General features: G+C 50.6%; 3 protein-coding genes across 4 annotated transcripts in view; all 3 read right to left on the minus strand.

Annotated features, from left to right (window-relative positions):
* LOC308356903 (uncharacterized protein) overlaps positions 1–27569 on the minus strand; it is a gene marked incomplete at both ends in the record, with an annotated part of 118596 nt that overhangs the window by 66318 nt on the left and 24709 nt on the right. The gene's annotated exons all lie outside the window — the stretch shown is intronic.
* LOC308356929 (uncharacterized protein) lies at positions 8–1026 on the minus strand (the record flags this gene model as incomplete). Its single annotated transcript, XM_080826323.1, has 1 exon — positions 8–1026. The coding sequence occupies one exon, from the start codon at positions 1024–1026 to the stop codon at positions 376–378; it is 651 nt and encodes a 216-aa protein (XP_080682449.1). The 3' UTR covers positions 8–375.
* LOC308356932 (uncharacterized protein) lies at positions 14967–15617 on the minus strand (the record flags this gene model as incomplete). Its single annotated transcript, XM_080826326.1, has 1 exon — positions 14967–15617. The coding sequence occupies one exon, from the start codon at positions 15615–15617 to the stop codon at positions 14967–14969; it is 651 nt and encodes a 216-aa protein (XP_080682452.1).

The raw sequence follows: 27569 nt of genomic DNA on the forward strand, positions 1-27569 counted from the left end.
TCTGTATGCCTGGAGACGTTCAGGTTTATTTGAGGTATAGGAGCATCTCTATATGAGGAAACCTGGCAGGAAAGAAGAGTGTGAGTGGGATGACACGCTGGCTGAGAGGTTTCAGAGAAAATGCAAGCTCCGTATTCCCTTGGGAGGGAGCTAGTAAGGAGGAGGCGGGGAGGAGGGTGTTGTTGGTGGGGGAGTGCATTTGGAGGCCACGTCTGTTGACAGGGCGGCCGGAACTGAGGCTTGACAGTTGTCCTGTCACGATTCCGCGCACAGTGGGACTACCTGAGGAAGATTGGTTGATGAAAGTCAGCGGGGTGCCGGCCAGGATCCTCAGCAGCAGAAGCCACTAGAGCAGGTTGGGGAGCAGCAGGTGGTCTAGCAACAGCTGGGGCGGCAGCAGCTGGACACACAGCAGCTGGGGCGGCAGCAGGTGGTCCTGCAGCAGGTGGTCTGGCAGCAGGTGGGGCGGCAGCAGCTGGACACACAGCAGCTGGGTCTGCAGCAGCTGGAGCCGCAGCAGGAGGGGCGGCAGCAGCTGGACACACAGCAGCTGGGGCGGCAGCAGGTGGTCCTGCAGCAGGTAGTCTGGCAGCAGGTGGGGCGGCAGCAGCTAGAGGTGCAGCAGCTGGGCCTGCAGCAGCTGGAGCCACAGCAGCTGGAACCACAGCAGGAGGGGCGGCAGCAGCTAGAGATGCAGCAGCTGGGCCTGCAGCAGCTGGAGCCACAGCAGCTGGAGCCACAGCAGGAGGGGCGGCAGCAGCTGGACACACAGCAGCTGGGGCGGCAGCAGGTGGTCCTGCAGCAGGTGGTCTGACAGCAGGTGGGGCGGCAGCAGCTGGAGCCGCAGCAGCTGGGCCTGCAGCAGCTGGAGCCGCAGCAGGAGGGGCGGCAGCAGCTGGACACACAGCAGCTGGGGCGGCAGCAGGTGGTCCTGCAGCAGGTGGTCTGGCAGCAGCTGGGGCGGCAGCAGGACTCCTCGCCACAGCCCTGGTCAGAGCAGACGGAGCCACAACAGGAGTTGACCATGGTGTCAGAGGCTGGAGGTTCTGGGTGGGTTTCCAGGAAAGCGAAGGTCTTGAGTGTGGAAGTGTCTGTCCTCGTGCCATGGCCTCTATATACTGCCCAAACCGGGTGATTTGTCAACCCGTCTTCCTTGTTGTTGTTTACCCATTATTTAAGTAATTATCAGATGCACAGTAGTGTTTGTCTATGTAATGGTTTAAGCTCGTGGGACACAAATTTTCCTTTCTAGATGGGATCAATTCTGTCAGGTCTGCTTTTCCTCCTGACTCACACCACTGGCATCTTCTGGACCACTGTCTTCTCCCCTTCCTCTGCAGAGGGCTGTTACCTGATAGGTGGCATTTGCAATTACATTCTTCCCCTCCCCTCGTGTATCCCCTAGCGGGATGGGATCAGGGCCAACCTATCTCTGGCCGTGCATTTCTTCCAATGGTCAGTGGGGAGGGAACTCCATGTGCATAGGGTGGCATGTGGGAAGGGGCATGAGACAAGAGGAAAAGGCCCTGTAGTATGGGTCACTGTTGAGCAATGAGGAAGGGGACAGCTGTCTATGTGTGTGTGACGTTGTTGACCCCTGCCACGGGAATGGGTTTTCTGGGGGGTGTTTCTGTCTCTGGGTCACGTTGTCTACCCTAAAACCGTGGCAGGCCACTATCTGAATGGGTCCCGCCACTGCCCTGATTCGTAGTTCCGGAAGGGTTAAGTTTGCGGTCACATATCTTTGTGTTGCCTTTCTCTGGATGGTCTTTAGATTCTGAAAGACTTAGCCTCACCTTCATTCTTATGTCGTTCATATTTAAAAATACTCTTCAATGGAACAGAAAGGAAATGTAGCAAAATCCGAATGTGCCTCTCCTCAGAATTTATCCCCAGACCTGGGAAAGGTACAGCACATTTTTTTTTTTTTTTTTTGTGGGGAGGTGGCGTGTCCACTGGAAATCGGAATGGATGTTAGTCAAGGTAACTTTGTTCAGTTACTGTTTCTCCTGCTCTACTTAGCGATAGTCCAACGTCGGGATGCGGCAGTCATCCGAAGGGCCTGTTAAATATGTCGGGACACATCCTCCAGGTTCTGATGACATGGGGAGCCTGAGGTTTGGCATTTCTGACAAGTACCCAGGTGATGTTGATGTTGAAGTCCCAGGGACCATCCTTAGAGACGTACCCCTTTATTCTGTTCGTTCATGCTTTGAGCAGGTGCCTCTGTCAGGTTCCTCACCACTGCTTTTCGATTAGAGGAAGCACCCCCCACCTCACACACACACACAACTGCAATATGCCATGCAAAGAACCAGAAGAGCTCATAGTAGTGTCATTTAACTAAGTTTAAGGCAAAGTGGCCAAGATGACAATTTGTTAAGAACAGAGATTTAGTCATAAAGAAGTCATCTCGTCACTCTTTCTTGTTTGCCTTTTATGATTGATTTTCTGTTTTTGGTGGACTTTACACACAGTGAAGTTAAAAAAATCCTGTGTGTAGTCGTCCATAGTGGTGAATTTTGATACACAGAAGCCCATCCGTGTAATCCCCGCATCTATCGGGATAGAACATTTCCATTATACTGGACGGGCCCCACCTGCCCTTTAATAACGTCCTCCCAGTCACAGAGGTGATTGCTGTTTCAGTAGGTTTTCTTTTACCATGGATCTCTTTTGATCTGGAACATCAAACAGACACTACACGTAGGTCTAGTGTGCGCGTGTGTGTGTGTGTGTGTGTGTGTGTACATACTATTCATATAGTCTGTAGAATTTCTCTTTGGTTGGGCACCATTGACTTGGCTTCTGCCTGTAAGAATCACTAATGTTGATGCACATATATCACTAGTTCAGTCGGCGCCGTCCTAGTGACGTACCAAGACTCCTTTGAAGTCATAGCTTTAAATTTCATGGTAGGGAGACCATCCGTCCCTAAAGGTAAGCTTTCATTTAAAATCTTAAATAGAGTATGGATTTCAGTTCACCCTAATTTTTTAAACAAATCTTTCATCTGATGGAAAATGCATAGAACTGAAAAACATGTGGCCTATACGAGCATAAGATACAAAACAGTTATGGAGCAAATACTTGTATAGCCAAAGCTTGAGTCCCGAAATAGAACTCTGTTGCCACCAAGAAGGCTCTTGACATGTCCTTTGTTGACCAGAGTCGTTTTTCCCATGCTACAGATGATTACCGTGCTGATTTTTCAAGTAACGTTTTCATTTATTTTCCTTATGGTCTTATTAGGTGGGTATGCACACCTAAACAACATAGTTTGATTTTTATATGTTTCTGATTTTTCAAAAGAGAATTCTGATTTGATTCTTTCACTCAGTATTATGGAAGAGTTCTGGTCGGCAGACTCCAAGATGGCCTTCAAGATGCTATCCACCACTTGGTGTTCACGGTCTCCTGTATTTCCCTCCTGTCAAGTAACGTGCTTCTAAACCATGGCAGATGGCACCATCAAGGGGCTGAGTTTCCAAGGGCTGTGGCTTTCATCTCAAAGCCAACCCCTTCTCTCTCTCTCTCTCTCTCTCTCTCTCTCTCTCTCTCTGTCTCTGGCTTTGATGAAGCCTGGTACAATGTGGGAGAGATCCTTGCAGCAGAGAACTGAGCACAGTCCCGATTCACCATCCAGCAAGGAAGCAAGGTCCCTACTCTAGCGGGCCTCAAGGAACTGAATCCCGCCAGGGAGCATGTAAGTGAAGTGAGAAGTGGCTTCTTCCCCAGTGGAGCCCTCACCTGAGACCCCAGTGCCAGGCAGCACCTTGCGTGCAGCCCTGGGAAACCCGGTGAAATGGAGGGTCTAGGTGGGCCGTACCTACCGAGATATCGGATCCACAGAAACTGAGATCGTAAATGAGTGTCACTTGAAACTGCTAAATTTTGCGGTAGTACTGTGTAAGAACGGATAAGCAGAACAAATTCATCTAGGACGACTGCTCACACAGGTGAGAAAGGAGGAATTAAAAAGTGCAGAGAAGGGGCACCTGGAAGGCTCAGTGTGTTAAGCCTCTGTCTTTGGCTCAGGTCACGATCTCGGGGTCCTGGGATCAAGCCCCGCATCGGGCTCTCTGCTCAGCAGGAAGCCTGCTTCCCTCTCTCTCTGCCTGGTTCTCTGCCTACTTGTGATCTCTCTCTGTCTCTCTCTGTCTCTGTCTCTGTCTCTGTCTGTCTCTCTCAGTCTGTCTAATAAATAAATAAATAAAAAATCTTAAAAGGGAAAAGAAAAAAAAAAAGGAACCATGCGGAGAATGAGAAGTGCTAAAACTGATGTGGTCCTAAAGCCAGAAAGTCCAAACGGCCTCGATTCCCTAGGAGAGATCTGGGGGCACTCTTGTTTACTAAGCTATCCAGGAGTCATCAAGTATCGGTGTCAGCAGGTCACTGAGGTAGTACTGCCCATTCTCTGAAGTCAGAGGTTGTGTTGGGATTGCTGGGACCAGGAATATGCTCCCTAGGAATAATGGGAGGATAATATCCCTGAATGGCCGAGTCCAGATGGCAGCATTTAACTCTAGGAAGTAATGTGTGTATTATTATGTGATGGCCAACCAGATTGGAATGCCAAGGGTCAGAATGATGTGAAACCCTCAGAGACCTAACGATATGGATCATAGAGCATGGTGTCCCTCATAAGGGGATATGGGCAGCCGGGGGCTGGGGAGGTGGACGTGGCTCCTGGGGAGCTCAGTCGGTTCAGCTTCTGCCTTTGGCTCAGGTCATGGTCCTGAAGGGTTGGGATGGAGCCCCGCATCGGGCTCCCTGCTCAGATGAGAGTCTGCTTCTCCATCAGCCCCTCACCCTGACTGAGCTTGGTCTCTCTCCATCTCTGTCTCTGTCTCTCTTTCTCCCCCTGAAACAGTCCAACAAGGATATAGGTAGCCAAATACAGTGCACCTTGGGGTGTGTGTGTGTGTGTGTGTGTGTGTGTGTGTCCTTAAAAGAGCTTAAGAATACAGGAACAAAGGCCGAGGTTCTTGATCCCAATGGAAGGTCATGATCCCTGACATAGTTTGAGGACCCCAGGCTGTTCTCAGACCCATTAACTCATCAATGGAGAGACCAGTCTTTTTGGATGAAGGACCACAGGAAGTGTGTATCATAGAATTTCCTTAGTCCTTGCCCAGCAATCTATAGCCATTGACCCATGGGAATCTGGAATACTCATATGTTGGCAGGCTTTCGGACATGGGACCTGCGTTGAACTGGACTGCAGGATATCCAAAACCTTTCATGGCCCCTGTATGAATAAACGGATCTAGAGGTTAGAGTGCAAGGAGAAGTTTGCGCATCATCTTCATCCCGGTGATCCATTTGGGGGAATTTGTGCCTCCTTCTCCTCTAAGTGTAGGCTGTGTGCATCTAGGGGTCGTGTCTCCAAGAGAGGAAAGCTAGCTTGAGGGGAACATGGTCAAATGTGATTGGTATGAAAACTCTGGGTGGCACCTTATCCCTTTGGGTTTCTAGTGTCAGGAAATCATCAAGCACAGAAGGGAGCTCTGGGAGCCATTAGGAAGATGTTTAGCATTGAGCGGATCCACAGGGGCATTCTTGGTATTGCTATTCCCAGAACCAACTGCCGATGAGCAAGTAGTGTAGCCTGAAGAGGACATAGGAATCATGGGCTCGGCACTCTCAGGGATGGGGTTTGAGGTCAGTGTCCCAGGCAAGTCAGCTAAAGGAGCAGAGGAGCCACCCTCTAACTCCCTGTCTTGTAAGTTTTTGTAGAAGTGGTGGCAGACCCCATGGAGCGAGGTTAATGAGAGCAAACCATAGACATGAGCAGAGGCAGGGGTAGATATGGATATTCATTCGGGTGTCTTTTGCCTTAAATGCCCTGATCCGCACGCTAGTGCAGAGTATGGTGCTACTCGTGGCTCCCGCTGTTCACCCACACTGTTCTTCAGGGAATTGTGTCGACCTAGGGGTGGACCACAGCTGGGCATCTGGACCCTCCCTTCTTTCTACGCACCAGGGGTTGTCCACGGCTAGTGATAGGTGATGTAGGAGTACATAGGCTCAGCCCACTTGCCTCTAAGAGGAGCAGTCCCCTACCCCAGTCCACACCCCTCATCTGTGGGGTCGGCAAGTGGGCGTGGAATTGGACGGAAACCACATTTTGCATTCGTTCCTTTTAGACCCCTAATTTGTCTCCCTCCATTTCTTTTCTTTTCTTTTTTTAAAAATGATTTTATTTACTTTTTTGAGAGAGAAACAGTGAGAGAGAGCATGAGAGGCGAGAAGTTCAGAGGGAGAGGCAGACTTCCCATGGAGCTGGGAGCCCGATGCGGGACTCGATCCTGGGACTCCGGGACCATGACCTGAGCCGAAGACAGTTGCTTAACCAACTGAGCCACCCAGGCGCCCTCTCCCTCTGTTTCTCACGGATTTCTCCCGAGAGGTCTTCCTTGCACATCGTGTTTTAGTCTCTGGTTTTTTGAGTGCGGTGTAAGCATCGCAGATGGGGACCGTTCCCCTGAAACAGGCCTCCTCTAGGGAGATAGCTCCTAACATGGTGGTCTGAGTTCCTCATGGGAGCGTGTCCTGTCCCTCAGGGGCGGAGAATGATACTTTAGGAACTGGAGACCCATAGTCTAAGACCAAGTGTGCAAATACTGTAGGAAGAAACAGCATATAGTGAAAAGATCAAGTGCTTCCGTGGAGAATAATGTTCAGGGGTGGCCTGCCACCACGGTTACCGTGCCTGTTGTATGGAAATGTTTCGAAGGCCCTGATCCTGAGCTCCGGAAGGCTGGCGTTAGGGTGATGTCAGGAGCAGGCTCCAAAAACAGAGGTCTGAGAGCAAGTAGTTTGTTTGGGAGGTGATCTCAAGAAGCGCCGTAGGGAACGTGAGAAGTGATCCAGGGAAGGGATGGAAGCCAATCCAGAATGATTTCCAGAGCAGGTAAGCCCTGTAGGTGGCTGAGGTGCAGTCCTGGCTGAGGACCCCTGGTCTCACACCCCCCACTCGAGGGGAAAGGGGCTAGAGCACTTCATCCACCAAGTGCTGCCCACTGGTTGAGGACTTCTCCTAGAGACTTCCTCTCCCTAGCTGTGGCCTGCCAAGAATTTCCTCCCTCATCTAGACAAAGGGCTCAGCAGAGAGCAGCGGGTGCTTGCTATAAACCACCAGTGTCGATGTCAGCGTGGAGAGTGCTGAGGGGATAGAGGTGGAAATCCTAAAGTCCTCTGCAGTGGACTCCCCTTTCTGCAGGGAGCACCAGAAATACAACCGACCCGCTAAGGGTAACAGTTCACGAGGGAAAAATAATGAGACACAAGGCCCTTCGATCTGTATGCCTGGAGACGTTCAGGTTTATTTGAGGTATAGGAGCATCTCTATATGAGGAAACCTGGCAGGAAAGAAGAGTGTGAGTGGGATGACACGCTGGCTGAGAGGTTTCAGAGAAAATGCAAGCTCCGTATTCCCTTGGGAGGGAGCTAGTAAGGAGGAGGCGGGGAGGAGGGTGTTGTTGGTGGGGGAGTGCATTTGGAGGCCACGTCTGTTGACAGGGCGGCCGGAACTGAGGCTTGACAGTTGTCCTGTCACGATTCCGCGCACAGTGGGACTACCTGAGGAAGATTGGTTGATGAAAGTCAGCGGGGTGCCGGCCAGGATCCTCAGCAGCAGAAGCCACTAGAGCAGGTTGGGGAGCAGCAGGTGGTCTAGCAACAGCTGGGGCGGCAGCAGCTGGACACACAGCAGCTGGGGCGGCAGCAGGTGGTCCTGCAGCAGGTGGTCTGGCAGCAGGTGGGGCGGCAGCAGCTGGACACACAGCAGCTGGGTCTGCAGCAGCTGGAGCCGCAGCAGGAGGGGCGGCAGCAGCTGGACACACAGCAGCTGGGGCGGCAGCAGGTGGTCCTGCAGCAGGTAGTCTGGCAGCAGGTGGGGCGGCAGCAGCTAGAGGTGCAGCAGCTGGGCCTGCAGCAGCTGGAGCCACAGCAGCTGGAACCACAGCAGGAGGGGCGGCAGCAGCTAGAGATGCAGCAGCTGGGCCTGCAGCAGCTGGAGCCACAGCAGCTGGAGCCACAGCAGGAGGGGCGGCAGCAGCTGGACACACAGCAGCTGGGGCGGCAGCAGGTGGTCCTGCAGCAGGTGGTCTGACAGCAGGTGGGGCGGCAGCAGCTGGAGCCGCAGCAGCTGGGCCTGCAGCAGCTGGAGCCGCAGCAGGAGGGGCGGCAGCAGCTGGACACACAGCAGCTGGGGCGGCAGCAGGTGGTCCTGCAGCAGGTGGTCTGGCAGCAGCTGGGGCGGCAGCAGGACTCCTCGCCACAGCCCTGGTCAGAGCAGACGGAGCCACAACAGGAGTTGACCATGGTGTCAGAGGCTGGAGGTTCTGGGTGGGTTTCCAGGAAAGCGAAGGTCTTGAGTGTGGAAGTGTCTGTCCTCGTGCCATGGCCTCTATATACTGCCCAAACCGGGTGATTTGTCAACCCGTCTTCCTTGTTGTTGTTTACCCATTATTTAAGTAATTATCAGATGCACAGTAGTGTTTGTCTATGTAATGGTTTAAGCTCGTGGGACACAAATTTTCCTTTCTAGATGGGATCAATTCTGTCAGGTCTGCTTTTCCTCCTGACTCACACCACTGGCATCTTCTGGACCACTGTCTTCTCCCCTTCCTCTGCAGAGGGCTGTTACCTGATAGGTGGCATTTGCAATTACATTCTTCCCCTCCCCTCGTGTATCCCCTAGCGGGATGGGATCAGGGCCAACCTATCTCTGGCCGTGCATTTCTTCCAATGGTCAGTGGGGAGGGAACTCCATGTGCATAGGGTGGCATGTGGGAAGGGGCATGAGACAAGAGGAAAAGGCCCTGTAGTATGGGTCACTGTTGAGCAATGAGGAAGGGGACAGCTGTCTATGTGTGTGTGACGTTGTTGACCCCTGCCACGGGAATGGGTTTTCTGGGGGGTGTTTCTGTCTCTGGGTCACGTTGTCTACCCTAAAACCGTGGCAGGCCACTATCTGAATGGGTCCCGCCACTGCCCTGATTCGTAGTTCCGGAAGGGTTAAGTTTGCGGTCACATATCTTTGTGTTGCCTTTCTCTGGATGGTCTTTAGATTCTGAAAGACTTAGCCTCACCTTCATTCTTATGTCGTTCGTATTTAAAAATACTCTTCAATGGAACAGAAAGGAAATGTAGCAAAATCCGAATGTGCCTCTCCTCAGAATTTATCCCCAGACCTGGGAAAGGTACAGCACATTTTTTTTTTTTTTTTTTTTGTGGGGAGGGGGCGTGTCCACTGGAAATCGGAATGGATGTTAGTCAAGGTAACTTTGTTCAGTTACTGTTTCTCCTGCTCTACTTAGCGATAGTCCAACGTCGGGATGCGGCAGTCATCCGAAGGGCCTGTTAAATATGTCGGGACACATCCTCCAGGTTCTGATGACATGGGGAGCCTGAGGTTTGGCATTTCTGACAAGTACCCAGGTGATGTTGATGTTGAAGTCCCAGGGACCATCCTTAGAGACGTACCCCTTTATTCTGTTCGTTCATGCTTTGAGCAGGTGCCTCTGTCAGGTTCCTCACCACTGCTTTTCGATTAGAGGAAGCACCCCCCACCTCACACACACACACAACTGCAATATGCCATGCAAAGAACCAGAAGAGCTCATAGTAGTGTCATTTAACTAAGTTTAAGGCAAAGTGGCCAAGATGACAATTTGTTAAGAACAGAGATTTAGTCATAAAGAAGTCATGTCGTCACTCTTTCTTGTTTGCCTTTTATGATTGATTTTCTGTTTTTGGTGGACTTTACACACAGTGAAGTTAAAAAAATCCTGTGTGTAGTCGTCCATAGTGGTGAATTTTGATACACAGAAGCCCATCCGTGTAATCCCCGCATCTATCGGGATAGAACATTTCCATTATACTGGACGGGCCCCACCTGCCCTTTAATAACGTCCTCCCAGTCACAGAGGTGATTGCTGTTTCAGTAGGTTTTCTTTTACCATGGATCTCTTTTGATCTGGAACATCAAACAGACACTACACGTAGGTCTAGTGTGCGCGTGTGTGTGTGTGTGTGTGTGTGTGTACATACTATTCATATAGTCTGTAGAATTTCTCTTTGGTTGGGCACCATTGACTTGGCTTCTGCCTGTAAGAATCACTAATGTTGATGCACATATATCACTAGTTCAGTCGGCGCCGTCCTAGTGACGTACCAAGACTCCTTTGAAGTCATAGCTTTAAATTTCATGGTAGGGAGACCATCCGTCCCTAAAGGTAAGCTTTCATTTAAAATCTTAAATAGAGTATGGATTTCAGTTCACCCTAATTTTTTAAACAAATCTTTCATCTGATGGAAAATGCATAGAACTGAAAAACATGTGGCCTATACGAGCATAAGATACAAAACAGTTATGGAGCAAATACTTGTATAGCCAAAGCTTGAGTCCCGAAATAGAACTCTGTTGCCACCAAGAAGGCTCTTGACATGTCCTTTGTTGACCAGAGTCGTTTTTCCCATGCTACAGATGATTACCGTGCTGATTTTTCAAGTAACGTTTTCATTTATTTTCCTTATGGTCTTATTAGGTGGGTATGCACACCTAAACAACATAGTTTGATTTTTATATGTTTCTGATTTTTCAAAAGAGAATTCTGATTTGATTCTTTCACTCAGTATTATGGAAGAGTTCTGGTCGGCAGACTCCAAGATGGCCTTCAAGATGCTATCCACCACTTGGTGTTCACGGTCTCCTGTATTTCCCTCCTGTCAAGTAACGTGCTTCTAAACCATGGCAGATGGCACCATCAAGGGGCTGAGTTTCCAAGGGCTGTGGCTTTCATCTCAAAGCCAACCCCTTCTCTCTCTCTCTCTCTCTCTCTCTCTCTGTCTCTGGCTTTGATGAAGCCTGGTACAATGTGGGAGAGATCCTTGCAGCAGAGAACTGAGCACAGTCCCGATTCACCATCCAGCAAGGAAGCAAGGTCCCTACTCTAGCGGGCCTCAAGGAACTGAATCCCGCCAGGGAGCATGTAAGTGAAGTGAGAAGTGGCTTCTTCCCCAGTGGAGCCCTCACCTGAGACCTCAGTGCCAGGCAGCACCTTGCGTGCAGCCCTGGGAAACCCGGTGAAATGGAGGGTCTAGGTGGGCCGTACCTACCGAGATATCGGATCCACAGAAACTGAGATCGTAAATGAGTGTCACTTGAAACTGCTAAATTTTGCGGTAGTACTGTGTAAGAACGGATAAGCAGAACAAATTCATCTAGGACGACTGCTCACACAGGTGAGAAAGGAGGAATTAAAAAGTGCAGAGAAGGGGCACCTGGAAGGCTCAGTGTGTTAAGCCTCTGTCTTTGGCTCAGGTCACGATCTCGGGGTCCTGGGATCAAGCCCCGCATCGGGCTCTCTGCTCAGCAGGAAGCCTGCTTCCCTCTCTCTCTGCCTGGTTCTCTGCCTACTTGTGATCTCTCTCTGTCTCTCTCTGTCTCTGTCTCTGTCTCTGTCTCTCTCATTCTGTCTAATAAATAAATAAATAAAAAATCTTAAAAGGGAAAAGAAAAAAAAAAAAAGGAACCATGCGGAGAATGAGAAGTGCTAAAACTGATGTGGTCCTAAAGCCAGAAAGTCCAAACGGCCTCGATTCCCTAGGAGAGATCTGGGGGCACTCTTGTTTACTCAGCTATCCAGGAGTCATCAAGTATCGGTGTCAGCAGGTCACTGAGGTAGTACTGCCCATTCTCTGAAGTCAGAGGTTGTGTTGGGATTGCTGGGACCAGGAATATGCTCCCTAGGAATAATGGGAGGATAATATCCCTGAATGGCCGAGTCCAGATGGCAGCATTTAACTCTAGGAAGTAATGTGTGTATTATTATGTGATGGCCAACCAGATTGGAATGCCAAGGGTCAGAATGATGTGAAACCCTCAGAGACCTAACGATATGGATCATAGAGCATGGTGTCCCTCATAAGGGGATATGGGCAGCCGGGGGCTGGGGAGGTGGACGTGGCTCCTGGGGAGCTCAGTCGGTTCAGCTTCTGCCTTTGGCTCAGGTCATGGTCCTGAAGGGTTGGGATGGAGCCCCGCATCGGGCTCCCTGCTCAGATGAGAGTCTGCTTCTCCATCAGCCCCTCACCCTGACTGAGCTTGGTCTCTCTCCATCTCTGTCTCTGTCTCTCTTTCTCCCCCTGAAACAGTCCAACAAGGATATAGGTAGCCAAATACAGTGCACCTTGGGGTGTGTGTGTGTGTGTGTGTGTGTGTGTCCTTAAAAGAGCTTAAGAATACAGGAACAAAGGCCGAGGTTCTTGATCCCAATGGAAGGTCATGATCCCTGACATAGTTTGAGGACCCCAGGCTGTTCTCAGACCCATTAACTCATCAATGGAGAGACCAGTCTTTTTGGATGAAGGACCACAGGAAGTGTGTATCATAGAATTTCCTTAGTCCTTGCCCAGCAATCTATAGCCATTGACCCATGGGAATCTGGAATACTCATATGTTGGCAGGCTTTCGGACATGGGACCTGCGTTGAACTGGACTGCAGGATATCCAAAACCTTTCATGGCCCCTGTATGAATAAACGGATCTAGAGGTTAGAGTGCAAGGAGAAGTTTGCGCATCATCTTCATCCCGGTGATCCATTTGGGGGAATTTGTGCCTCCTTCTCCTCTAAGTGTAGGCTGTGTGCATCTAGGGGTCGTGTCTCCAAGAGAGGAAAGCTAGCTTGAGGGGAACATGGTCAAATGTGATTGGTATGAAAACTCTGGGTGGCACCTTATCCCTTTGGGTTTCTAGTGTCAGGAAATCATCAAGCACAGAAGGGAGCTCTGGGAGCCATTAGGAAGATGTTTAGCATTGAGCGGATCCACAGGGGGCATTCTTGGTATTGCTATTCCCAGAACCAACTGCCGATGAGCAAGTAGTGTAGCCTGAAGAGGACATAGGAATCATGGGCTCGGCACTCTCAGGGATGGGGTTTGAGGTCAGTGTCCCAGGCAAGTCAGCTAAAGGAGCAGAGGAGCCACCCTCTAACTCCCTGTCTTGTAAGTTTTTGTAGAAGTGGTGGCAGACCCCATGGAGCGAGGTTAATGAGAGCAAACCATAGACATGAGCAGAGGCAGGGGTAGATATGGATATTCATTCGGGTGTCTTTTGCCTTAAATGCCCTGATCCGCACGCTAGTGCAGAGTATGGTGCTACTCGTGGCTCCCGCTGTTCACCCACACTGTTCTTCAGGGAATTGTGTCGACCTAGGGGTGGACCACAGCTGGGCATCTGGACCCTCCCTTCTTTCTACGCACCAGGGGTTGTCCACGGCTAGTGATAGGTGATGTAGGAGTACATAGGCTCAGCCCACTTGCCTCTAAGAGGAGCAGTCCCCTACCCCAGTCCACACCCCTCATCTGTGGGGTCGGCAAGTGGGCGTGGAATTGGACGGAAACCACATTTTGCATTCGTTCCTTTTAGACCCCTAATTTGTCTCCCTCCATTTCTTTTCTTTTCTTTTTTTTAAAATGATTTTATTTACTTTTTTGAGAGAGAAACAGTGAGAGAGAGCATGAGAGGCGAGAAGTTCAGAGGGAGAGGCAGACTTCCCATGGAGCTGGGAGCCCGATGCGGGACTTGATCCTGGGACTCCGGGACCATGACCTGAGTCGAAGACAGTTGCTTAACCAACTGAGCCACCCAGGCGCCCTCTCCCTCTGTTTCTCACGGATTTCTCCCGAGAGGTCTTCCTTGCACATCGTGTTTTAGTCTCTGGTTTTTTGAGTGCGGTGTAAGCATCGCAGATGGGGACCGTTCCCCTGAAACAGGCCTCCTCTAGGGAGACAGCTCCTAACATGGTGGTCTGAGTTCCTCATGGGAGCGTGTCCTGTCCCTCAGGGGCGGAGAATGATACTTTAGGAACTGGAGACCCATAGTCTAAGACCAAGTGTGCAAATACTGTAGGAAGAAACAGCATATAGTGAAAAGATCAAGTGCTTCCGTGGAGAATAATGTTCAGGGGTGGCCTGCCACCACGGTTACCGTGCCTGTTGTATGGAAATGTTTCGAAGGCCCTGATCCTGAGCTCCGGAAGGCTGGCGTTAGGGTGATGTCAGGAGCAGGCTCCAAAAACAGAGGTCTGAGAGCAAGTAGTTTGTTTGGGAGGTGATCTCAAGAAGCGCCGTAGGGAACGTGAGAAGTGATCCAGGGAAGGGATGGAAGCCAATCCAGAATGATTTCCAGAGCAGGTAAGCCCTGTAGGTGGCTGAGGTGCAGTCCTGGCTGAGGACCCCTGGTCTCACACCCCCCACTCGAGGGGAAAGGGGCTAGAGCACTTCATCCACCAAGTGCTGCCCACTGGTTGAGGACTTCTCCTAGAGACTTCCTCTCCCTAGCTGTGGCCTGCCAAGAATTTCCTCCCTCATCTAGACAAAGGGCTCAGCAGAGAGCAGCGGGTGCTTGCTATAAACCACCAGTGTCGATGTCAGCGTGGAGAGTGCTGAGGGGATAGAGGTGGAAATCCTAAAGTCCTCTGCGGTGGACTCCCCTTTCTGCAGGGAGCACCAGAAATACAACCGACCCGCTAAGGGTAACAGTTCACGAGGGAAAAATAATGAGACACAAGGCCCTTCGATCTGTATGCCTGGAGACGTTCAGGTTTATTTGAGGTATAGGAGCATCTCTATATGAGGAAACCTGGCAGGAAAGAAGAGTGTGAGTGGGATGACACGCTGGCTGAGAGGTTTCAGAGAAAATGCAAGCTCCGTATTCCCTTGGGAGGGAGCTAGTAAGGAGGAGGCGGGGAGGAGGGTGTTGTTGGTGGGGGAGTGCATTTGGAGGCCACGTCTGTTGACAGGGCGGCCGGAACTGAGGCTTGACAGTTGTCCTGTCACGATTCCGCGCACAGTGGGACTACCTGAGGAAGATTGGTTGATGAAAGTCAGCGGGGTGCCGGCCAGGATCCTCAGCAGCAGAAGCCACTAGAGCAGGTTGGGGAGCAGCAGGTGGTCTAGCAACAGCTGGGGCGGCAGCAGCTGGACACACAGCAGCTGGGGCGGCAGCAGGTGGTCCTGCAGCAGGTGGTCTGGCAGCAGGTGGGGCGGCAGCAGCTGGACACACAGCAGCTGGGCCTGCAGCAGCTGGAGCCGCAGCAGGAGGGGCGGCAGCAGCTGGACACACAGCAGCTGGGGCGGCAGCAGGTGGTCCTGCAGCAGGTAGTCTGGCAGCAGGTGGGGCGGCAGCAGCTAGAGGTGCAGCAGCTGGGCCTGCAGCAGCTGGAGCCACAGCAGCTGGAACCACAGCAGGAGGGGCGGCAGCAGCTAGAGATGCAGCAGCTGGGCCTGCAGCAGCTGGAGCCACAGCAGCTGGAGCCACAGCAGGAGGGGCGGCAGCAGCTGGACACACAGCAGCTGGGGCGGCAGCAGGTGGTCCTGCAGCAGGTGGTCTGACAGCAGGTGGGGCGGCAGCAGCTGGAGCCGCAGCAGCTGGGCCTGCAGCAGCTGGAGCCGCAGCAGGAGGGGCGGCAGCAGCTGGACACACAGCAGCTGGGGCGGCAGCAGGTGGTCCTGCAGCAGGTGGTCTGGCAGCAGCTGGGGCGGCAGCAGGACTCCTCGCCACAGCCCTGGTCAGAGCAGACGGAGCCACAACAGGAGTTGACCATGGTGTCAGAGGCTGGAGGTTCTGGGTGGGTTTCCAGGAAAGCGAAGGTCTTGAGTGTGGAAGTGTCTGTCCTCGTGCCATGGCCTCTATATACTGCCCAAACCGGGTGATTTGTCAACCCGTCTTCCTTGTTGTTGTTTACCCATTATTTAAGTAATTATCAGATGCACAGTAGTGTTTGTCTATGTAATGGTTTAAGCTCGTGGGACACAAATTTTCCTTTCTAGATGGGATCAATTCTGTCAGGTCTGCTTTTCCTCCTGACTCACACCACTGGCATCTTCTGGACCACTGTCTTCTCCCCTTCCTCTGCAGAGGGCTGTTACCTGATAGGTGGCATTTGCAATTACATTCTTCCCCTCCCCTCGTGTATCCCCTAGCGGGATGGGATCAGGGCCAACCTATCTCTGGCCGTGCATTTCTTCCAATGGTCAGTGGGGAGGGAACTCCATGTGCATAGGGTGGCATGTGGGAAGGGGCATGAGACAAGAGGAAAAGGCCCTGTAGTATGGGTCACTGTTGAGCAATGAGGAAGGGGACAGCTGTCTATGTGTGTGTGACGTTGTTGACCCCTGCCACGGGAATGGGTTTTCTGGGGGGTGTTTCTGTCTCTGGGTCACGTTGTCTACCCTAAAACCGTGGCAGGCCACTATCTGAATGGGTCCCGCCACTGCCCTGATTCGTAGTTCCGGAAGGGTTAAGTTTGCGGTCACATATCTTTGTGTTGCCTTTCTCTGGATGGTCTTTAGATTCTGAAAGACTTAGCCTCACCTTCATTCTTATGTCGTTCGTATTTAAAAATACTCTTCAATGGAACAGAAAGGAAATGTAGCAAAATCCGAATGTGCCTCTCCTCAGAATTTATCCCCAGACCTGGGAAAGGTACAGCACATTTTTTTTTTTTTTTTTTGTGGGGAGGGGGCGTGTCCACTGGAAATCGGAATGGATGTTAGTCAAGGTAACTTTGTTCAGTTACTGTTTCTCCTGCTCTACTTAGCGATAGTCCAACGTCGGGATGCGGCAGTCATCCGAAGGGCCTGTTAAATATGTCGGGACACATCCTCCAGGTTCTGATGACATGGGGAGCCTGAGGTTTGGCATTTCTGACAAGTACCCAGGTGATGTTGATGTTGAAGTCCCAGGGACCATCCTTAGAGACGTACCCCTTTATTCTGTTCGTTCATGCTTTGAGCAGGTGCCTCTGTCAGGTTCCTCACCACTGCTTTTCGATTAGAGGAAGCACCCCCCACCTCACACACACACACAACTGCAATATGCCATGCAAAGAACCAGAAGAGCTCATAGTAGTGTCATTTAACTAAGTTTAAGGCAAAGTGGCCAAGATGACAATTTGTTAAGAACAGAGATTTAGTCATAAAGAAGTCATGTCGTCACTCTTTCTTGTTTGCCTTTTATGATTGATTTTCTGTTTTTGGTGGACTTTACACACAGTGAAGTTAAAAAAATCCTGTGTGTAGTCGTCCATAGTGGTGAATTTTGATACACAGAAGCCCATCCGTGTAATCCCCGCATCTATCGGGATAGAACATTTCCATTATACTGGACGGGCCCCACCTGCCCTTTAATAACGTCCTCCCAGTCACAGAGGTGATTGCTGTTTCAGTAGGTTTTCTTTTACCATGGATCTCTTTTGATCTGGAACATCAAACAGACACTACACGTAGGTCTAGTGTGCGCGTGTGTGTGTGTGTGTGTGTGTGTGTACATACTATTCATATAGTCTGTAGAATTTCTCTTTGGTTGGGCACCATTGACTTGGCTTCTGCCTGTAAGAATCACTAATGTTGATGCACATATATCACTAGTTCAGTCGGCGCCGTCCTAGTGACGTACCAAGACTCCTTTGAAGTCATAGCTTTAAATTTCATGGTAGGGAGACCATCCGTCCCTAAAGGTAAGCTTTCATTTAAAATCTTAAATAGAGTATGGATTTCAGTTCACCCTAATTTTTTAAACAAATCTTTCATCTGATGGAAAATGCATAGAACTGAAAAACATGTGGCCTATACGAGCATAAGATACAAAACAGTTATGGAGCAAATACTTGTATAGCCAAAGCTTGAGTCCCGAAATAGAACTCTGTTGCCACCAAGAAGGCTCTTGACATGTCCTTTGTTGACCAGAGTCGTTTTTCCCATGCTACAGATGATTACCGTGCTGATTTTTCAAGTAACGTTTTCATTTATTTTCCTTATGGTCTTATTAGGTGGGTATGCACACCTAAACAACATAGTTTGATTTTTATATGTTTCTGATTTTTCAAAAGAGAATTCTGATTTGATTCTTTCACTCAGTATTATGGAAGAGTTCTGGTCGGCAGACTCCAAGATGGCCTTCAAGATGCTATCCACCACTTGGTGTTCACGGTCTCCTGTATTTCCCTCCTGTCAAGTAACGTGCTTCTAAACCATGGCAGATGGCACCATCAAGGGGCTGAGTTTCCAAGGGCTGTGGCTTTCATCTCAAAGCCAACCCCTTCTCTCTCTCTCTCTCTCTCTCTCTCTCTGTCTCTGGCTTTGATGAAGCCTGGTACAATGTGGGAGAGATCCTTGCAGCAGAGAACTGAGCACAGTCCCGATTCACCATCCAGCAAGGAAGCAAGGTCCCTACTCTAGCGGGCCTCAAGGAACTGAATCCCGCCAGGGAGCATGTAAGTGAAGTGAGAAGTGGCTTCTTCCCCAGTGGAGCCCTCACCTGAGACCTCAGTGCCAGGCAGCACCTTGCGTGCAGCCCTGGGAAACCCGGTGAAATGGAGGGTCTAGGTGGGCCGTACCTACCGAGATATCGGATCCACAGAAACTGAGATCGTAAATGAGTGTCACTTGAAACTGCTAAATTTTGCGGTAGTACTGTGTAAGAACGGATAAGCAGAACAAATTCATCTAGGACGACTGCTCACACAGGTGAGAAAGGAGGAATTAAAAAGTGCAGAGAAGGGGCACCTGGAAGGCTCAGTGTGTTAAGCCTCTGTCTTTGGCTCAGGTCACGATCTCGGGGTCCTGGGATCAAGCCCCGCATCGGGCTCTCTGCTCAGCAGGAAGCCTGCTTCCCTCTCTCTCTGCCTGGTTCTCTGCCTACTTGTGATCTCTCTCTGTCTCTCTCTGTCTCTGTCTCTGTCTCTGTCTCTCTCATTCTGTCTAATAAATAAATAAATAAAAAATCTTAAAAGGGAAAAGAAAAAAAAAAAAAGGAACCATGCGGAGAATGAGAAGTGCTAAAACTGATGTGGTCCTAAAGCCAGAAAGTCCAAACGGCCTCGATTCCCTAGGAGAGATCTGGGGGCACTCTTGTTTACTCAGCTATCCAGGAGTCATCAAGTATCGGTGTCAGCAGGTCACTGAGGTAGTACTGCCCATTCTCTGAAGTCAGAGGTTGTGTTGGGATTGCTGGGACCAGGAATATGCTCCCTAGGAATAATGGGAGGATAATATCCCTGAATGGCCGAGTCCAGATGGCAGCATTTAACTCTAGGAAGTAATGTGTGTATTATTATGTGATGGCCAACCAGATTGGAATGCCAAGGGTCAGAATGATGTGAAACCCTCAGAGACCTAACGATATGGATCATAGAGCATGGTGTCCCTCATAAGGGGATATGGGCAGCCGGGGGCTGGGGAGGTGGACGTGGCTCCTGGGGAGCTCAGTCGGTTCAGCTTCTGCCTTTGGCTCAGGTCATGGTCCTGAAGGGTTGGGATGGAGCCCCGCATCGGGCTCCCTGCTCAGATGAGAGTCTGCTTCTCCATCAGCCCCTCACCCTGACTGAGCTTGGTCTCTCTCCATCTCTGTCTCTGTCTCTCTTTCTCCCCCTGAAACAGTCCAACAAGGATATAGGTAGCCAAATACAGTGCACCTTGGGGTGTGTGTGTGTGTGTGTGTGTGTGTGTCCTTAAAAGAGCTTAAGAATACAGGAACAAAGGCCGAGGTTCTTGATCCCAATGGAAGGTCATGATCCCTGACATAGTTTGAGGACCCCAGGCTGTTCTCAGACCCATTAACTCATCAATGGAGAGACCAGTCTTTTTGGATGAAGGACCACAGGAAGTGTGTATCATAGAATTTCCTTAGTCCTTGCCCAGCAATCTATAGCCATTGACCCATGGGAATCTGGAATACTCATATGTTGGCAGGCTTTCGGACATGGGACCTGCGTTGAACTGGACTGCAGGATATCCAAAACCTTTCATGGCCCCTGTATGAATAAACGGATCTAGAGGTTAGAGTGCAAGGAGAAGTTTGCGCATCATCTTCATCCCGGTGATCCATTTGGGGGAATTTGTGCCTCCTTCTCCTCTAAGTGTAGGCTGTGTGCATCTAGGGGTCGTGTCTCCAAGAGAGGAAAGCTAGCTTGAGGGGAACATGGTCAAATGTGATTGGTATGAAAACTCTGGGTGGCACCTTATCCCTTTGGGTTTCTAGTGTCAGGAAATCATCAAGCACAGAAGGGAGCTCTGGGAGCCATTAGGAAGATGTTTAGCATTGAGCGGATCCACAGGGGGCATTCTTGGTATTGCTATTCCCAGAACCAACTGCCGATGAGCAAGTAGTGTAGCCTGAAGAGGACATAGGAATCATGGGCTCGGCACTCTCAGGGATGGGGTTTGAGGTCAGTGTCCCAGGCAAGTCAGCTAAAGGAGCAGAGGAGCCACCCTCTAACTCCCTGTCTTGTAAGTTTTTGTAGAAGTGGTGGCAGACCCCATGGAGCGAGGTTAATGAGAGCAAACCATAGACATGAGCAGAGGCAGGGGTAGATATGGATATTCATTCGGGTGTCTTTTGCCTTAAATGCCCTGATCCGCACGCTAGTGCAGAGTATGGTGCTACTCGTGGCTCCCGCTGTTCACCCACACTGTTCTTCAGGGAATTGTGTCGACCTAGGGGTGGACCACAGCTGGGCATCTGGACCCTCCCTTCTTTCTACGCACCAGGGGTTGTCCACGGCTAGTGATAGGTGATGTAGGAGTACATAGGCTCAGCCCACTTGCCTCTAAGAGGAGCAGTCCCCTACCCCAGTCCACACCCCTCATCTGTGGGGTCGGCAAGTGGGCGTGGAATTGGACGGAAACCACATTTTGCATTCGTTCCTTTTAGACCCCTAATTTGTCTCCCTCCATTTCTTTTCTTTTCTTTTTTTTAAAATGATTTTATTTACTTTTTTGAGAGAGAAACAGTGAGAGAGAGCATGAGAGGCGAGAAGTTCAGAGGGAGAGGCAGACTTCCCATGGAGCTGGGAGCCCGATGCGGGACTTGATCCTGGGACTCCGGGACCATGACCTGAGTCGAAGACAGTTGCTTAACCAACTGAGCCACCCAGGCGCCCTCTCCCTCTGTTTCTCACGGATTTCTCCCGAGAGGTCTTCCTTGCACATCGTGTTTTAGTCTCTGGTTTTTTGAGTGCGGTGTAAGCATCGCAGATGGGGACCGTTCCCCTGAAACAGGCCTCCTCTAGGGAGACAGCTCCTAACATGGTGGTCTGAGTTCCTCATGGGAGCGTGTCCTGTCCCTCAGGGGCGGAGAATGATACTTTAGGAACTGGAGACCCATAGTCTAAGACCAAGTGTGCAAATACTGTAGGAAGAAACAGCATATAGTGAAAAGATCAAGTGCTTCCGTGGAGAATAATGTTCAGGGGTGGCCTGCCACCACGGTTACCGTGCCTGTTGTATGGAAATGTTTCGAAGGCCCTGATCCTGAGCTCCGGAAGGCTGGCGTTAGGGTGATGTCAGGAGCAGGCTCCAAAAACAGAGGTCTGAGAGCAAGTAGTTTGTTTGGGAGGTGATCTCAAGAAGCGCCGTAGGGAACGTGAGAAGTGATCCAGGGAAGGGATGGAAGCCAATCCAGAATGATTTCCAGAGCAGGTAAGCCCTGTAGGTGGCTGAGGTGCAGTCCTGGCTGAGGACCCCTGGTCTCACACCCCCCACTCGAGGGGAAAGGGGCTAGAGCACTTCATCCACCAAGTGCTGCCCACTGGTTGAGGACTTCTCCTAGAGACTTCCTCTCCCTAGCTGTGGCCTGCCAAGAATTTCCTCCCTCATCTAGACAAAGGGCTCAGCAGAGAGCAGCGGGTGCTTGCTATAAACCACCAGTGTCGATGTCAGCGTGGAGAGTGCTGAGGGGATAGAGGTGGAAATCCTAAAGTCCTCTGCGGTGGACTCCCCTTTCTGCAGGGAGCACCAGAAATACAACCGACCCGCTAAGGGTAACAGTTCACGAGGGAAAAATAATGAGACACAAGGCCCTTCGATCTGTATGCCTGGAGACGTTCAGGTTTATTTGAGGTATAGGAGCATCTCTATATGAGGAAACCTGGCAGGAAAGAAGAGTGTGAGTGGGATGACACGCTGGCTGAGAGGTTTCAGAGAAAATGCAAGCTCCGTATTCCCTTGGGAGGGAGCTAGTAAGGAGGAGGCGGGGAGGAGGGTGTTGTTGGTGGGGGAGTGCATTTGGAGGCCACGTCTGTTGACAGGGCGGCCGGAACTGAGGCTTGACAGTTGTCCTGTCACGATTCCGCGCACAGTGGGACTACCTGAGGAAGATTGGTTGATGAAAGTCAGCGGGGTGCCGGCCAGGATCCTCAGCAGCAGAAGCCACTAGAGCAGGTTGGGGAGCAGCAGGTGGTCTAGCAACAGCTGGGGCGGCAGCAGCTGGACACACAGCAGCTGGGGCGGCAGCAGGTGGTCCTGCAGCAGGTGGTCTGGCAGCAGGTGGGGCGGCAGCAGCTGGACACACAGCAGCTGGGCCTGCAGCAGCTGGAGCCGCAGCAGGAGGGGCGGCAGCAGCTGGACACACAGCAGCTGGGGCGGCAGCAGGTGGTCCTGCAGCAGGTAGTCTGGCAGCAGGTGGGGCGGCAGCAGCTAGAGGTGCAGCAGCTGGGCCTGCAGCAGCTGGAGCCACAGCAGCTGGAACCACAGCAGGAGGGGCGGCAGCAGCTAGAGATGCAGCAGCTGGGCCTGCAGCAGCTGGAGCCACAGCAGCTGGAGCCACAGCAGGAGGGGCGGCAGCAGCTGGACACACAGCAGCTGGGGCGGCAGCAGGTGGTCCTGCAGCAGGTGGTCTGACAGCAGGTGGGGCGGCAGCAGCTGGAGCCGCAGCAGCTGGGCCTGCAGCAGCTGGAGCCGCAGCAGGAGGGGCGGCAGCAGCTGGACACACAGCAGCTGGGGCGGCAGCAGGTGGTCCTGCAGCAGGTGGTCTGGCAGCAGCTGGGGCGGCAGCAGGACTCCTCGCCACAGCCCTGGTCAGAGCAGACGGAGCCACAACAGGAGTTGACCATGGTGTCAGAGGCTGGAGGTTCTGGGTGGGTTTCCAGGAAAGCGAAGGTCTTGAGTGTGGAAGTGTCTGTCCTCGTGCCATGGCCTCTATATACTGCCCAAACCGGGTGATTTGTCAACCCGTCTTCCTTGTTGTTGTTTACCCATTATTTAAGTAATTATCAGATGCACAGTAGTGTTTGTCTATGTAATGGTTTAAGCTCGTGGGACACAAATTTTCCTTTCTAGATGGGATCAATTCTGTCAGGTCTGCTTTTCCTCCTGACTCACACCACTGGCATCTTCTGGACCACTGTCTTCTCCCCTTCCTCTGCAGAGGGCTGTTACCTGATAGGTGGCATTTGCAATTACATTCTTCCCCTCCCCTCGTGTATCCCCTAGCGGGATGGGATCAGGGCCAACCTATCTCTGGCCGTGCATTTCTTCCAATGGTCAGTGGGGAGGGAACTCCATGTGCATAGGGTGGCATGTGGGAAGGGGCATGAGACAAGAGGAAAAGGCCCTGTAGTATGGGTCACTGTTGAGCAATGAGGAAGGGGACAGCTGTCTATGTGTGTGTGACGTTGTTGACCCCTGCCACGGGAATGGGTTTTCTGGGGGGTGTTTCTGTCTCTGGGTCACGTTGTCTACCCTAAAACCGTGGCAGGCCACTATCTGAATGGGTCCCGCCACTGCCCTGATTCGTAGTTCCGGAAGGGTTAAGTTTGCGGTCACATATCTTTGTGTTGCCTTTCTCTGGATGGTCTTTAGATTCTGAAAGACTTAGCCTCACCTTCATTCTTATGTCGTTCGTATTTAAAAATACTCTTCAATGGAACAGAAAGGAAATGTAGCAAAATCCGAATGTGCCTCTCCTCAGAATTTATCCCCAGACCTGGGAAAGGTACAGCACATTTTTTTTTTTTTTTTTTGTGGGGAGGGGGCGTGTCCACTGGAAATCGGAATGGATGTTAGTCAAGGTAACTTTGTTCAGTTACTGTTTCTCCTGCTCTACTTAGCGATAGTCCAACGTCGGGATGCGGCAGTCATCCGAAGGGCCTGTTAAATATGTCGGGACACATCCTCCAGGTTCTGATGACATGGGGAGCCTGAGGTTTGGCATTTCTGACAAGTACCCAGGTGATGTTGATGTTGAAGTCCCAGGGACCATCCTTAGAGACGTACCCCTTTATTCTGTTCGTTCATGCTTTGAGCAGGTGCCTCTGTCAGGTTCCTCACCACTGCTTTTCGATTAGAGGAAGCACCCCCCACCTCACACACACACACAACTGCAATATGCCATGCAAAGAACCAGAAGAGCTCATAGTAGTGTCATTTAACTAAGTTTAAGGCAAAGTGGCCAAGATGACAATTTGTTAAGAACAGAGATTTAGTCATAAAGAAGTCATGTCGTCACTCTTTCTTGTTTGCCTTTTATGATTGATTTTCTGTTTTTGGTGGACTTTACACACAGTGAAGTTAAAAAAATCCTGTGTGTAGTCGTCCATAGTGGTGAATTTTGATACACAGAAGCCTATCCGAGTAATCCCCGCATCTATCGGGATAGAACATTTCCATTATACTGGACGGGCCCCACCTGCCCTTTAATAACGTCCTCCCAGTCACAGAGGTGATTGCTGTTTCAGTAGGTTTTCTTTTACCATGGATCTCTTTTGATCTGGAACATCAAACAGACACTACACGTAGGTCTAGTGTGCGTGCGTGTGTGTGTGGGTGTGTGTGTGTGTACATACTATTCATATAGTCTGTAGAATTTCTCTTTGGTTGGGCACCATTGACTTGGCTTCTGCCTGTAAGAATCACTAATGTTGATGCACATATATCACTAGTTCAGTCGGCGCCGTCCTAGTGACGTACCAAGACTCCTTTGAAGTCATAGCTTTAAATTTCATAGTAGGGAGACCATCCGTCCCTAAAGGTAAGCTTTCATTTAAAATCTTAAATAGAGTATGGATTTCAGTTCACCCTAATTTTTTAAACAAATCTTTCATCTGATGGAAAATGCATAGAACTGAAAAACATGTGGCCTATACGAGCATAAGATACAAAACAGTTATGGAGCAAATACTTGTATAGCCAAAGCTTGAGTCCCGAAATAGAACTCTGTTGCCACCAAGAAGGCTCTTGACATGTCCTTTGTTGACCAGAGTCGTTTTTCCCATGCTACAGATGATTACCGTGCTGATTTTTCAAGTAACGTTTTCATTTATTTTCCTTATGGTCTTATTAGGTGGGTATGCACACCTAAACAACATAGTTTGATTTTTATATGTTTCTGATTTTTCAAAAGAGAATTCTGATTTGATTCTTTCACTCAGTATTATGGAAGAGTTCTGGTCGGCAGACTCCAAGATGGCCTTCAAGATGCTATCCACCACTTGGTGTTCACGGTCTCCTGTATTTCCCTCCTGTCAAGTAACGTGCTTCTAAACCATGGCAGATGGCACCATCAAGGGGCTGAGTTTCCAAGGGCTGTGGCTTTCATCTCAAAGCCAACCCCTTCTCTCTCTCTCTCTCTCTCTCTCTCTCTCTCTCTCTCTGTCTCTGGCTTTGATGAAGCCTGGTACAATGTGGGAGAGATCCTTGCAGCAGAGAACTGAGCACAGTCCCCATTCACCATCCAGCAAGGAAGCAAGGTCCCTACTCTAGCGGGCCTCAAGGAACTGAATCCCGCCAGGGAGCATGTAAGTGAAGTGAGAAGTGGCTTCTTCCCCAGTGGAGCCCTCACCTGAGACCCCAGTGCCAGGCAGCACCTTGCGTGCAGCCCTGGGAAACCCGGTGAAATGGAGGGTCTAGGTGGGCCGTACCTACCGAGATATCGGATCCACAGAAACTGAGATCGTAAATGAGTGTCACTTGAAACTGCTAAATTTTGCGGTAGTACTGTGTAAGAACGGATAAGCAGAACAAATTCATCTAGGACGACTGCTCACACAGGTGAGAAAGGAGGAATTAAAAAGTGCAGAGAAGGGGCACCTGGAAGGCTCAGTGTGTTAAGCCTCTGTCTTTGGCTCAGGTCACGATCTCGGGGTCCTGGGATCAAGCCCCGCATCGGGCTCTCTGCTCAGCAGGAAGCCTGCTTCCCTCTCTCTCTGCCTGGTTCTCTGCCTACTTGTGATCTCTCTCTGTCTCTCTCTGTCTCTGTCTCTGTCTCTGTCTGTCTCTCTCAGTCTGTCTAATAAATAAATAAATAAAAAATCTTAAAAGGGAAAAGAAAAAAAAAAAGGAACCATGCGGAGAATGAGAAGTGCTAAAACTGATGTGGTCCTAAAGCCAGAAAGTCCAAACGGCCTCGATTCCCTAGGAGAGATCTGGGGGCACTCTTGTTTACTCAGCTATCCAGGAGTCATCAAGTATCGGTGTCAGCAGGTCACTGAGGTAGTACTGCCCATTCTCTGAAGTCAGAGGTTGTGTTGGGATTGCTGGGACCAGGAATATGCTCCCTAGGAATAATGGGAGGATAATATCCCTGAATGGCCGAGTCCAGATGGCAGCATTTAACTCTAGGAAGTAATGTGTGTATTATTATGTGATGGCCAACCAGATTGGAATGCCAAGGGTCAGAATGATGTGAAACCCTCAGAGACCTAACGATATGGATCATAGAGCATGGTGTCCCTCATAAGGGGATATGGGCAGCCGGGGGCTGGGGAGGTGGACGTGGCTCCTGGGGAGCTCAGTCGGTTCAGCTTCTGCCTTTGGCTCAGGTCATGGTCCTGAAGGGTTGGGATGGAGTCCCGCATCGGGCTCCCTGCTCAGATGAGAGTCTGCTTCTCCATCAGCCCCTCACCCTGACTGAGCTTGGTCTCTCTCCATCTCTGTCTCTGTCTCTCTTTCTCCCCCTGAAACAGTCCAACAAGGATATAGGTAGCCAAATACAGTGCACCTTGGGGTGTGTGTGTGTGTGTGTGTGTGTGTGTGTGTCCTTAAAAGAGCTTAAGAATACAGGAACAAAGGCCGAGGTTCTTGATCCCAATGGAAGGTCATGATCCCTGACATAGTTTGAGGACCCCAGGCTGTTCTCAGACCCATTAACTCATCAATGGAGAGACCAGTCTTTTTGGATGAAGGACCACAGGAAGTGTGTATCATAGAATTTCCTTAGTCCTTGCCCAGCAATCTATAGCCATTGACCCATGGGAATCTGGAATACTCATATGTTGGCAGGCTTTCGGACATGGGACCTGCGTTGAACTGGACTGCAGGATATCCAAAACCTTTCATGGCCCCTGTATGAATAAACGGATCTAGAGGTTAGAGTGCAAGGAGAAGTTTGCGCATCATCTTCATCCCGGTGATCCATTTGGGGGAATTTGTGCCTCCTTCTCCTCTAAGTGTAGGCTGTGTGCATCTAGGGGTCGTGTCTCCAAGAGAGGAAAGCTAGCTTGAGGGGAACATGGTCAAATGTGATTGGTATGAAAACTCTGGGTGGCACCTTATCCCTTTGGGTTTCTAGTGTCAGGAAATCATCAAGCACAGAAGGGAGCTCTGGGAGCCATTAGGAAGATGTTTAGCATTGAGCGGATCCACAGGGGCATTCTTGGTATTGCTATTCCCAGAACCAACTGCCGATGAGCAAGTAGTGTAGCCTGAAGAGGACATAGGAATCATGGGCTCGGCACTCTCAGGGATGGGGTTTGAGGTCAGTGTCCCAGGCAAGTCAGCTA

This window comes from Martes martes (assembly GCF_963455335.1).
Source record: "Martes martes genome assembly, chromosome: 16".
In the NCBI taxonomy this organism is placed as follows: Eukaryota; Metazoa; Chordata; class Mammalia; order Carnivora; family Mustelidae; genus Martes; species Martes martes.